The sequence below is a fragment of the Pinus tabuliformis genome, chromosome 7 (genome assembly GCF_031772625.1).
Source record: "Pinus tabuliformis cultivar Carrire ecotype Pingquan chromosome 7, CPIR1, whole genome shotgun sequence".
NCBI lineage: Eukaryota > Viridiplantae > Streptophyta > Pinopsida > Pinales > Pinaceae > Pinus > Pinus tabuliformis.
Window position 1 is genome coordinate 361,857,682 of NC_142293.1, and position 14,313 is coordinate 361,871,994.

The 14,313-nt window shown below is 36.3% G+C and overlaps 1 protein-coding gene across 2 annotated transcripts; it reads left to right on the forward strand.

Moving 5' to 3' along the window:
- The first annotated feature begins 2,792 nt into the window (after positions 1-2,792).
- LOC149247452 (uncharacterized) lies at positions 2,793-12,163 on the forward strand. 2 transcript variants are annotated; one of them, XM_089458222.1, is made up of 3 exons: positions 2,793-6,090; positions 6,274-6,443; positions 6,563-12,163. In XM_089458222.1, exon 3 carries the CDS (start codon positions 11,124-11,126, stop codon positions 12,054-12,056), a length of 933 nt encoding a protein of 310 aa, XP_089314348.1. In that variant the 5' UTR covers positions 2,793-6,090; positions 6,274-6,443; positions 6,563-11,123; the 3' UTR covers positions 12,057-12,163. The 2 variants fall into 2 exon arrangements, with proteins under 2 accessions (XP_089314348.1, XP_089314347.1); XM_089458221.1 differs by having other exon boundaries at positions 2,793-6,443.
- The last annotated feature ends 2,150 nt before the right edge of the window (positions 12,164-14,313 follow it).

The window sequence follows — 14,313 nt, forward strand, 5'->3', positions numbered from 1 at the left end:
AAGGATTTTGGGTTCATATATATATATATATATATATATATATATATATATATTCAAAAACACAATTTAAGTAACAAAAAATTGGGATTTTACTAACAATTCTATAGTTAGACTCCAATTATGATTGTTGAAACAATGCAAACATTATGATTGTTGCAACTTACTAATGAGTTATTGCTTGCAAAATGTTTCAATCAATAGTTGCAAATGCAACATCACCAAGATTCACACTTCATTGGATTTTAAGAATAAATTGTTTTTGGGGCTAATGCTTTTGGTTTGCTAAAAATTTGGTAAAAAATTGTTGGAACTGCAAATTTCAGTTATTGAGATGGTATAATCTGAGTGTTCTAGGGTTTTTTAAAATCTAGGAATTCATTTGTAAATTCAAAAGTGCAATCTAAATAACAAAATATTGTGATTTCACCATCAATTGTAAAGCCAAAAATTTGGCCATAAACGGTTGAAATTGTAGATTTCAGTTCTCGACACTATATAATTTGAGTGTACTAGGGTTTTTTAAAGGTTCGAAATCTATTTATTTTTTCAAAAATTTAATTTACGTAACCAAAAAATTGTGATTTCACAGACAAGTCTATAACTAGATTCCAATGATGATTATTGGTGGAACAATGCGAACAATTATATATTCTAATGCCACTGTTGTGGCAACTCGTTGATGTGTCATTATTGACAAAATCTCTCAGTGAATAGTTACAGATGCAACATCATTAAGTTTCACACCTCATTGGATTTTTTGGAACAAAATTTCAGTGTTGTGAAAACTCATTAGATAACTATTACAACAACTCATAGACGTGTTGTTGCCTTTAAAATGTGTTAGTCAATAGTTGGAGATGCAACATCATCAAGATTCACACCTCATTGGGTTTTGGAATAAATTTCTTTTAGGACTGGAGCTTTTGGATTGCTAAAAATTTAGCCAAAAATTGTTAGAATTACAAATTTATGTTATTGAGATTATATAATATGAGTATTCTAGGGATTTTTAAGAGTTGGGGATTCATTGTAAATACATTTTGAGTGCAATTTAAATAACAAAATATTTTGATTCTACCATCAATTGTAAAGCTAGAAAACTGACCAAAAAATATTGGAATTATAGATTTTAATTTTTGAGACTTTATAATTTGAATGTAGTGCGGTTGAATCTATTTAAATAACAAAAAAATTGAGATTTCACCAACAATGCTATAAGCTAAATTCCAAAAATAATTATTAGAATAATAGAAACAATTATTTATTAGAATAATATAAATAATTATATAACTTCTATGAGGGACATGTTGTCATTACCTCCTTGGCCTTACAATAGCCAATTAGGGAAAATTTATCACTAAATAATAACTTTATAATTATAAAATATAATTAATAATATTAATATTATTAGATATGATGATTTTCATAGCGTTGTATTTAAAACACTGAAAATTGATTTATATTAAAAATTTTAAAATTGAAAATTAATTTTGAAGTAAATTTTGGAAAAAAATGAGAGGAGAAATTACAAGAGATGTGACGCTTCACCTCTCCACATTTTCGATGTTAAAACAAATATACCTTAACTCTTATATATATACCATAGGATTTAAATACTTAAAATTAAAATTTAACCATAAATACCCACAACGTGTTTGCGGTCGTTATTGTTTTCGTATTTCATGACATGCCATGATCGTTGTGGTGGTTCTTGTTTTCTTTATTCATCACATGTCATCACCATTATTGCCGCTAGATGGCGTGAATTCAAAGTCTTCGAAAGTAATTCATGCATCGCACAGGTGGCCCTTCGAATATTTTCTAGGGTTATTCAACTCATCTGGACAGCCTTTGGGAATTCATTTTCTAGGGTTATTCAACTCATCTGGACAGCCTTTGGGAATTCATCTGTATGTGCGTTATTGATGTGGTTTAATTATTTATTAAAAAATGGTATCTTATCTGTATGTGCGTTATTGATGTGGTTTAATTATTTATTAAAAAATGGTATATAATAAGATACGATGAGATGAAAGTTCTGCCCCCCGGAAATTCAAGATAAACCTAAAAACAAATGGCCCTCGTCCCGGGAGTCGGGACCAGTCACGGTCAGGGTAAGGTCTGTTGGCAAAAAGCGAAACAGAGACGATGATACCTTACGAAACGATCCCTTTCAAAATAAAAATATCAACCTCCGTGGGCCCCACCTTCCTTATGATATTTTGGCACCGACATTGTGGTAACGTGATGTCGGTTCCATCTGACCATTGTGGGCATGGCGCGTGTACAGCTCGTAGGAGCAATTCGAAAGAAGCGAAGAGACCTCCACACCAAAACTATAAATACCACATTCTCCCCCCTTATTTACATCTACTGCGTTCTCCCCATTTGTTGTCCCCATTTGTTGTTTGTTATATCGTCTGCAATTTTTACCAAGTTATTTACTCGTCTTAGTGTTTTAAATTAATATTAAGATGGCGGAAGAAGCACCAGAGCACAAGGACCGCTGTATGTTCGGCTTATTCCGCAAAAAGAAGGAAGATGAGGGAAAGCAAAGTGATCACATTGTGCAGACTCCTGCTAGGACTGAGGCTGCCCCTTATTATCCAGCTGCTCCTCAGCATGGACTCGAACACGGCCACGGTCATGGTCACGAGGGGCAGTTTGCCCCTGAGGAAGCTGAGCAACAGAAACACACGGGAAAGCTTCACCGCAGGCACAGTTCCAGCTCCAGCTCTGTATGTTTCTTTTTCTGCCTAATGGTACGTGCGTGTTGTGTGGGGGGCAACCAATAAATCCCATGCTATGGGGTCATAAATGAATGGCCGCTGTATATGTCCACCGTTCGATTTTGCTAAGGCCGAAATTGAACTGTGGGCATATACAGCCACTGTTCATTTATGGCCTTATAGCATGGGAAATATGGTTCGCCTTGTGTGGGGTCTTGATTAGTGATGTGTTGTGTTACAAGAGGGGATCAAAGTTAAGAACGTAATCCGATCAATCTGCATTGCCATTGGTGATGTCGGAATTTGTGGTTTATAATAAATGGGGTTTTGGGTACGAGCTTACATTGAGCTCTGTCCGATGTATCGATTAAAGTTATGAAATTTATTTATTTATTTTTTTTTTCAGAGAGAAAAACAACATGGATTATATTAAGAGAATATAAAGATCTGTTACATAACATGGCTGTCCCATCCTGGAACAAAAACAGATAGGTCTGATACTGCAGATTAATCGGGAAACTACCACAAAAAAAAGACTGTCTAGATAGCTTACAGATATATCATCATTAGAAACAATTTATAAAACCATCCAAAAGCAGAGAGGAATATCAAAAGAGAAAAGTCATCCACATAAACCGAAAAAGAAACGATAGAGGTAAAATTGACAAAAATCCTGGCTGGAGGTTAACCAGTAGGGTCAAGGAAAGCGAAAATGTGAACCAGGACAGAGGCAAGGGGCACCCTGGAATTTTGAAAGATGCAAGCATTCCTCCATTTCCACAAAAACCAGCATGTAAGGATGAACACTGATCGCCAAGCTGGTCACTGTTCGCTCCACCATTTGAAGCCCTCCTGTATAGATAAGAAAACCCGGTGAGGGAAACCATGAGATAATGACAGATCATACCAGATTTGAGACGATGCAGCGCATTGAAAGAACATGTGGGCATTTGTTTCAGCCGCCAGACAGCACATAGGGCATCTGCCCGGACCCTGCCATCCCTTCCTTTGAAGGACCTCCCATGTGAGGTTCCTGTTAGAAAAGATCAACCATGAAAATAAAATCATCTTGAGCGGACACGACGCTTTCCATAATTTGGGAGGAAAGATGAGAGATCAGTGTTTTCATGTGACCAAAATTGCAGTTCTGTTGAGCAAGGCAATTGTAAAGTTTTTGGTTGTAACCGTTTAGATAGCCTACTCACTTTTTACTCTCATTTTTTTAATTATGTTGTTGTGGTATTTTGGATGTTTCTTTTGAAAAAGAAAAAAACCACCGTACTTTTATTAATATAAAAGTTGTTTATATACCACACCTCGTCTATTAATAATTTTTTTCAATTGGAAAAAACCAAACATAGTACTATTAATATAAAAATGGTTTACATACCATACTTGGTATATTAATTAAACCAAACATATTTTTATTAATATAAAAATTGCTTACATACTATACAAAATATACAATAGGCCTTTTTTTTGTTGGCTCAGGTGGGCAAACAATGTTCATCCCAGCGAATGAGAATGCTTGGATTTTGCTTTTCTAACCAAAAATATTGTGACATGTGTTGTCCTTCTACCAATATCATCTTGCTATCTGTCAAAATAAATTTCTGCCCGATACCGTTCTCCCTTCCACATTTACTTTTCATGCACGTCTCGGCTACCTACAAAAACTCTATGACACGCCATCCCAACATGAGTCCTTCTAAACAAAGTCTCCACCACCTATAGAAACTCTATGACACACCATCCCAACCGGAGTCCTTCTAAGCAACGAAACTAAATAAAAGAGGGAAACAAGCTCTTAAAGTCTAATCATCTACAACTTGCAAACAATTTAAGACCCAACCAATTGATAAAAAAAAGATCGAAAATAATACTTGGTTAGATTGCCTGGCATATTTCTCTTTCCTTTTGCAATAAGCGTTTGTACTCCACTGTTACGGTTGGCAGGTCAATCTAGCCCATCCACCATACCTTCGGCAATAAGAATAATTGATGTGAATAATGGTATGTGCATGTTGTGGGGTTTTGATCAATGATGTGTTGTTGTGGGGTTTTGATTAGTAATGTGTTGTGGTACAATTGATTAAAGTTACGAGTGTAATCCGATCAATCCACATTTCCATTCTTATATAATTTGGTGAGGTCGGAATTTGCAGTTTTATAATAAATGGGGTTTCGGGTACCAGCTTTTACGTGAGCGTCTGTCTGATTTATTGGTTAAAGTTATGAATATAGATTACAAACAGTTTATGTGACCAAACTTTCAGCAATGTTCATCACAACAATCCAGACATTTTTAGTCTCAACGATAAGCCGCAGTCTAAGTGAACTCCTAATTCGATACTTATTCAAGTTTTTACATTGCACTTAGTGATTACCGTGTTATTTCAAATTATGGTGCTTAATTACAATAAGACAATTTTTGGCAGGCATAATTTTTGTATTGAAATAACAATTGACATGACTCTTATATCAATGGAAAGGTATTTGAGTGTAGAATAGTATTAAGCGGTGTGGTGTTTAAGTGACAAAGTTTTACTCTGAAAAAATATTATTTAATTTTCTAAATTAAGTCCTACTGCTTAAACTGCTTCTGTAAATTAATTTATATAATTTTTTCCACATAGATAAAAAATAATATAATAATCTAATCCATATCATACTTCCTCTTTTTAAAATGAACTTCAATTTAATAAACAACCTTTTATAAAGCAACTATAAATACCATCTCACATTCATATGAATGGTCACCACTTATTAGTCCCTGCCTGGGACTAATAGCGATCGATTCAATGTTGACGGCGTATTAATCTACTGTTTGACCAAAAATATTGATGTGCATCACAATTTTAACCAAAGTTTTCATGTTAAAAAATAATATAAAATTTATTATGTAATTGTTGATTGGCCAACAAAATTTAGGGTCTTATTGCGGGCTTCGCAGGTTTCAAGACGGGTAAAAGTAAGATATCCTAAGTTTTTGGTAGCTCTTCTGCGTGTCCTTGCATCAAACTTTTCTGATATCCAAAGTTTTCAGGTGCAAAAGATATTCAACTTTTCTGCTATCCAAGATTTTCTAGTGCAAAAGATTTTTACATCCAAACTAAATATTCTGGTGCATAAGATTTTTATATCCAAACTAAATATAATTCACTGAAGATTTTTATATCCAAGCTACATATAATTCACTGACACGAACTTTTCCACATGGCTATTTGCATGCGGAAGCTCTAGTGGGCTTTCTGCATGCGGCAGCTCTGGTGCTATCTGTAGGCGAGCAAGTTGATTTCTCATTATGAGTCATTGTGTAGGCCGCGCCCTTTTTTTGGAACTGGTTCCTTTTATAAGCGAGGTACTTCGATAATATGACATATAATCTCTAGGTTCTGGACCAGGGTTTCGACCATGAGGCCAAGATTCTGTTCTGAGTTTTCTCGCAATTGCTAGAGTTGGAATGTTAAAGGTTTCATTATCTGTTTTTAGTTCAGCCTCCTCCATGGCGGTTGCCAAAAAATATTCTAATAGTTTGTTACAGTTTGTTGTAAAATAGTTTGATGCAGCAATGAAGGAGTGGCAGAAATGGAGACTCCTTTCATTTGCGCTTCCCATCTTCAGCTATAAGCATGCAGGTTATAATCCCAGGTGATGTTATTCAGTGAGATGTCCTACATAAGCAACAATGGAGTGCATTACCTTTCTCGCCAGGTATTGTTTTATTTTCGTTTGATTCTTTTCAAATCATAAGTCTGTTAAAAATTTTAACATGCAATTAGAATTTGTCAGGTTTATATTGACAGGGTTTTTGTTGTTGACTCGCATTGCAGAGAGGAGTAAACCCCCTTTAAATATTTGGCGGTGGCGCTCGTTCATGCTCCAAATTCTTATTGAGATTTCCCTGAGTAATATTAAGAGATTTTCATGGTTGATTCCCAATTCACGGAGTAGTTGAAAAGGTAGCTGAGAAAACCCTTTTTATAAAATATTTGTATGTTCCAATTCTTCTGCTCAGTAAGATTCACTTATGAGTGTCGGATTTTTATTGTGTATTGAGGACTCCTGTGAAAATGAAAATAAAACCAGTTTTAACTTTGTGGTATGCTGTTAATGTGTGATTTTTAACCAGTTTTATCAGATTGATTTTCGTATGTGTTTACTTATTTTATCTGTGGTTGTTGGAGGCATTTACCGCATTGTTGGTTTAGTGCGTTGTTCGTCGAGTAAGTGCGCAACCTCTCTTGCTTTGACTCTTCAGCCAGTGCCATCTGGCTTTTTGGACCACTCCTTCACACTGGTTTTGAATTAAAAAGCCCAGAAAATTCGAACAGATTTCAACTGCACAAGTAAAATTACCTTGTGGCATTCATGTTTAAAGTAGCTCTCCACTAGAGCCAACCCATTAACCATCAGATTTACTTAGGTATAATATAATCATCAAGAAGAACCACTATGTTAGTTTCACTCTTTAAACATCTAACAAAGGCATAATCAAAACCAATGAAAACCACTACATTCCAACTACCACCATTCACAGTATAGAGCTTCAAGAAAATTAAAAGACCATTGTCACATGCTTCTTACCAAGATATCAATTTTCTTTATAAAGTAAAAAAATCCCACCTTTCATTTCTCACAGGTTTCATAAAATCTCCCTACCTCATATATCAACTTGTTTTAGAAGGGGAACAAAATCCCACTTATAAATTTTCTCATGTTAAATAGAAATTCCTGAGGATTCTCCAATGCTATTGAGGTAATAAAGCTCTCCCCTACTTAGAGAAATAAGAGGGTTGGAGTATATAGAATAATGAAAAGGTTGGACCATTTTCTTATATCAGACCTCTTTTTAGATGAAGCTATCAGATCCAAATTCAGCCTTATGTGGAGGGGATTCTGACCACAACCTTGTAATACTAGAATTGGCTCCTATAAAGAAAAGACCCCTCATCACTTCAACCTAAATCCTGAATGGTTAAGTAGGAAAAATATGTCAAGAAACTAAAGGATGCATGGATTCTCTCAGGGATCAGCTTCCGTACAATTTGAGGAGAACCTCAAAAGGACTAAACAGGTCCACTGATTTGGCAATTTACAAAATACATAAGAAGGAGAGATTACTTAAGGAAGTGGAGGAAAAACTAGAATCCCTGTACAAAAGTGATGTTTTTGGTTTCTTAATTAAGCCACAAAATTATAGGTGAATGAGTTGTAAGCAAAGAAGAGGGCACTAGTTTTGGATAAAGAAAATTCCTAGAGTCTAAAAAGAAGGGCATTATGATGGAGATTCAAAGAGGAACCCTATACAGGCTACATTTTGATGGAGATTCAAAGAGGAATCCTTGAAAGGCCAAGACACAAAAATTGAACAAACAGTCAAAAATCAAGCCACAAACATGAATCTGGGTTCATGGCCTTCAAGATGTACTTAAGCTCAAACCTGAGGATAACAGGAAAAGAAATCGAGAGTGATTGATGCTAAAAGTTAACATGGCCATTAAATTCAAAAAGTGTTTTTTGATATGCCCCCAAAACATGAAACCGGTCCAACAAGCAATGGTCTTAGTCTGCCTTATAGGACAATTCAATTTAATGGAGCAGTCCAGGATAAGTAAAGATACCAAAGTTTTACAATCTCCAAGGAGATTCTTACTATGCAGCGAGGAATTCCAGTATCAAAAGGAGATGATTACAATGATTTGATCCTTGCCATAGAGGTTCTGCTCGGGGATATTCCACCACAGATAGAATACATGGAAACAACATTTGTCTTAATGTTTTGTCAAACTTTAACACTCAGTGTTTCAAAGCAAGTGTCACAATCGGGCTTAGAATATCCTTAATTCACTTCAGAAATTGATATACAGAATACAGTGAAACAACCTTTGTCGAAGAGAAATCAAGCTATGAGAAGAAAGCAAACCATGAGGCACACAAGATAGTTGCTAAATGGCATTTTACCTTTAATTCAGCCAAAAATACATAACTGCCAGAAAAGCACATGACCATCAGATGCGAAGGGTCACAACGTTTTCCTTGGTAAGGTTTGAGAGAAAATGGTCATTGACAAAGAAAACAGATCATGCTATGTATCATTACAAGACTTAGTAAACTGTTTCTTACCATTTAGTTCCTGAAAAATTACATCAGTGTTAAATGAGGCAGAATGTTCTAGAGGAGAAGAGAGTAGAGTCACTATAAGAGCACGGAGAAATTCCCAACTCTATTTCAGTTCTAGGATTGAACTGGCTTGAAATTTAGAATCCTTCAGGGGGATATCGTGAAAGAAAAACAGAGGCCTATGGGACAAAGGCAAAATCAAGTAGCACAACTGAAGCTTGGAACGAGTCTGACGATTCAGAAGCATTATCAAAATCTTCAAGCTTGGCAGCATAAAAATAGAGGTACGTTGTGATTCATCGAGTAATGATCAAGTTGTGTCGATGTATTTGAGGACAGTTGCAAAATTTGAAAGAATCTCCCGTATAAAGTGCTGCTGGTCAAGAAAAGGAGGTAAAAGCCCAAGACAAGCAAAGGAATAACTTGATAGGGTAAAGTCTCAGACATGGAAAGACTCAAAACCGAAAAAGAAGATTTAGGCATTGAGGGGTTAAATATGTATAAAGATACATCCTCCACAACATGAAGAGCGTGCATTCCATTCCTAACAATAGAAATACATTGAGGACAAAGGAAATACAAATGACAATTAAGGGGGTCCTCGGAACAGGGGGTACCTCTAACAGAGGTTACGCGATGATCATTCTTTCTTTGAATGCAAAACAAGATTGTGTGACGAAACAAAGCTAGCGAGAGATTATTTTCCAATTATAATCCTGACATAATTTTGATTCAAGAAACAATGTGTAAAGGTACAGTGGCAATTTTGTGTTCATGATCCATATGGGAAGTCTGGTGACATCAAAACTTGCTGAAACAATACACCGGAACTCGGTAGTTCAACATGTCTTATGCAGCTGTCTAGAGAGTTTTGAATTCCACCAAAAACAGGAAAGCTGTCATAAATTACTAATCATTATGGTCTTTACGGAGTCCAAAATCCCTTTTGGTATGACTCCAACGCACTAAGGCGTGTTAAAGATGTAAATACTGCTCTAGGTGGAAATTTAAATCTCACAATCAAGGTGGAAGAAATATGGGGAGTAAGTAGCAAGGCACGATTCATTGGCCAACAATTTTGCTCAGATATTGAAAAATCTGAAACCATGTGACATGTAGGCCTCTGAATCTGGCTCCAACTTGCAGAAATTACAGAGGTGGTAAAGAGAGCATTTCTGAGCAGCAAAGAAAATTTATGGTCATTGGTAATGTAAAAGTCAAATCAGAAACCATCTAGACCTAAAGTCTAATCATTCCTAACTAGAAGAAGATGGCATCAGAACCTCGTTTACTTAAAAAGGATTGCGATAAAGCAGGCAAAATAAAAAATCTGGCAAGAATAAACATGGCATATTTTCAGAAGAAAAAGTAGGCTAAAAGAGCCTAAAGAAACTAAAAGGAAGCTGTCGGAAGAAGAAGAGTAGGGGGGAATGTTGAAAAGTCGGTTAACATAGAGCACTAAAAATATTAAATTCTTTCAGAACTGTATTAAACCAATGAAAAATACACCATATAGGAGATGAGAAATCTGATCAGTGCAAGGTTTCCAACTTTTAAAGAAAGTTTCAAATGAAGGAGTTAAGCATTGAAGCACCTTAGTATGCATCTATGTGCCCTAAAGAGAGGACATGCTCTACCGATACTGACATTGGTTCATTGATATTGCCATCATATGGTTTAAGTGTTTTGTTTGGTGTCTAGACCACTTGGAAAACTTGCTTGTTTGGTAAGATGTCAAATTGAATAGTCAGTACTATGCATATGAAATTGATCCCTAGGAAGTTGATTGCATGAATAGCAAATGAAATTAGAAATTGTCAAGTCTTGCTCAAGGGCAAAGCAGGTTTGTTCTCAAGGAATGATACATTTCAGCAAATTAAACAGTAGCTCGAGTTAGCTAGTTATGTGTATAATGAAAAAGCTAACTCCTTCATTTGAAACTTTCTTTAAAAGTTGGAAACCTTGCACTGATCAGATTTCTCATCTCCTATATGGTGTATTTTTCATTGGTTTAATACAGTTCTGAAAGAATTTAATATTTTTAGTGCTCTATGTTAACCTTAGTTTGCATCTATGTGCCCTAAAGAGAGGACATGCTCTACCGATACTGACATTGGTTCATTGATATTGCAATCATATGGTTTAAGTGTTTTGTTTGGTGTCTAGACCACTTGGAAAACTTGCTTGTTTGGTAAGATGTCAAATTGAATAGTGAATACTCAAAAGTCAAAGGATGGAGCTGAGGAGTCTGCTAATTCCGGATCAAGGGACATGAAGGAACCAGTGCCAGAGCCTCGATTGGATGCTTTCAAGATTATGAAGAAAAGAAGGATTAAGAGGGCTGAGGACGAGACTGAAGAAGGTAAGAAAATTATGTATGAGTGCAGTACATGTAATAAGGTTTTTCATTCATACCAAGCTCTGGGAGGCCACAGGGCCAGCCACAAGAAAGCCAAGGGCTTTTCACCCAAGCTTGATGAGAATGAGAGCTTGGTGGAAGAGGATATTACTGATGAGGATCGCATGATCAGGTCAGGCCACGAATTGCCCAACAGTTTCCACAAGCCCAGTCCTCTCAAAGAAATAATGAGCAGAGAAGAAACTGATGAGACTTTAGCAACAGCAACAGGAATCCCTAATAAGAAGAACAATTCCATCAAAGTCCATGAATGTTCAATCTGTCACAAGGTTTTTGCCACTGGACAAGCCTTGGGCGGTCACAAGAGGTGCCACTGGGCCACTCCAGGTGGAAATTCGGACACTACTAGCACCATTTCCAGTAACACCAAGGAGCCTCCCCTGCTGCCCCAGACTAGTGGTGGGAGAGGAATTGGAGGAGAGTTGTTGGATCTCAACTTGCCTGCTTCTACTGATGCTGAGGAGGATGACAATTCTAAGTTTGCTAATGATGCAGTGGGGTTTTCTCACATGGCTTCTGCTGCTACTGATGTTGTTGATGCTGCTGAAGCTCATAGCAAAATCAGCCTTCCTTTCTTTCAATCATGGTGGACAGACCATCACGATCCCGTGCCGCGCCCCGGACTGTTTCTGTACAATAGCCTCACTCATTTGTCTCGCAGCAGCGAAGACGAAGCAGATAGTAAGCTAGGGATCAAGATTGGGAAGCTAGGGAACAAAATTGGGTCTGGGATGGTAGAAGAGCAGGACTTCCACAACAGGGTTCAATCATGGTTGAAATTGTGAGCTACATGTAGAGATAGGGATTAAGAAAATTTGTCATTGTTTGATTCTTTTTACAGTCTTTCATCCTACTGTACACTTAAAGGGATTAAAGAAATGCTTTCATTAAATGTGCTCCCATGGAGAATTGCTTCTTTGCTATATTATTTCTGTGCAGCATTTATCAAAGTAAACGGATGAATAACAGTAGGAACGATATGCATTTTCTTTCTCTGAATCTCAGATGGCTACCTAATAAGCAAACTTCCCGTACCAAGCATGGATGCTCACATCTAGTTACATCTGATGTCTAGTCAACCTTTTGTCTTCTCACCCTACAGTCTCTAATCCCTTCAATTTAAGTTTCACTCTCTGATACCTTCAAATTCAATACCTTCAAATTTAACACTTTGCAACCGATTACGAACCAATTCAGAGAGAGTAAGCTGAAATTGACATATAGGAAAAAGCATTCTTGTGCCTTTATAAAAATTTATCATTATGAACAGTTGTCCGAATAGACTGAAGAATGAAGTGCATTATGAAAAATTTCGCTGCGGTTTCCTGTAAAAAGTAATTTTTCCCCTTTATAAATAACTGTTATAAAGATCATAAATTTTCAATTGCATCTGATCGTGAGAATCAAATCAAATAGAATTGACTTGGCAGCAGGAAACTAGGTCATTGCACTATCGTAATGAGCTTATTTATCAACATAGCTCCCTGTCCCTAAACGATTTCTGGGCCAGTAGCCTGATTGAAAATTCATGTGAATGTTTATTTATGATTTTATGTTGTGGATGGTTAATAATGGCAGAGCTTAACATCTTTAAAAAAACAGGTAACAAAGTTGACAGTGAGTGCACACTCTCCAACAACTTGGAAACACTCCCCTAGATTCCACTTCCCATGTGAATTTTTAATGTGGATGACATGACGCAGAGTTTAAAATATGTAAAAAAACTCCTCAGAGTATGTTAACTTTTAGCAACATAGCTCTCTGTTCTTAAAATAGCTCTTTCTCAACTTTTATCAGCATAGGTCTTAGTTCTCAAAGGATTTTTAGGCCGGGAGTATCAACATAGCTCTCTGTTCTTAAACCAGCTCTTTCTCAACTTTTATCAATATAGCTCTTCGTTCTAAAGAATTCTTAGGCTAGGAGTCTGTTTTACAGTGAGATAACTTGTTCAGAAGGCTTTCTTTTGATGTGGATGAATGTGGATGCCTAATAAAGGGCAGAGCTTAAAATATTTTAAAAAATGCGATGACAGAGCTTCCGCGGGCTCCCAAGGCACTGTCGTGATTATAACACACTCCAAAACTTAGAAACACTGATTAGACTATATCAACGTAGTTCTCTGTTCTTAAACTACTTCTTATTAAAAGATTTCTCAATTTTCATTAATATACCTCTTCGTTCTTATAGGTGTTTTAGGCCAGGCCCTGTTTTACAAATGGTTGATGTGGAGCCTCCAAGTTACAGTTACAAAGCTCTCTGTTCAGGATTTTTAGGCTTGCCATTTGATTTACAAATTACTGATGTTGGTGGTCCCTAGTAATTCGATTTACAATGTCTAATGTCTGATTGATTTACAATGTGTAATGTTGATACAGTGTCTAATATTTGATTGATTTACAATGTCCAACATTTGATTTAGAATGTCTCTGGTAAGCCTTCCAAATCACTATGAAAATATGGGTGATGTCTAATAACCTTGGAATTTTAAGGAGTTTCATTTTGGCACTGAGCCTATCTGAAGATCGAAAGTTCTTTGTTCTGAAAAGCATGTCATTAAGTGTAGTGTGTTTTGCAAGTGGTGGATGTGGACCTAAAGTTCTTTTGTTCTTAAAAGGAATTCTACGATGGTATTCTGATTTACAAGTAGCAGATGTGGACTTTCCAAGCTACAGTGAGAAAGCTTTCTTTCTAAGATTTCTAGGCTACTAGTTTGATTCACATGCCAACCGTATCCTACATCACATAGGCTGTCACATGCCAACCTTATCCTACAATAAAATCAAAATATCCGAGGAAAGAAATTCTTGTATATAAAAAGGGCCCTGGAAAATACAGAACACAGAGCTCGCAAATTTATTTGCTTTCTTCTGCTTGCCAGCAAAAATAAAAATAAGTTTCAGGCAGCTAGCAAATGGTCTTGCTTTCTTATGCTTGCCAGTAAACAATAAAGAATAAATTTTAGGCCATAACTCGGGATACGCATGCTCAAAGTAACCACAATTTGGGGCCATATTTCGGGGTTTTTCAAAATATCCGAGGAAA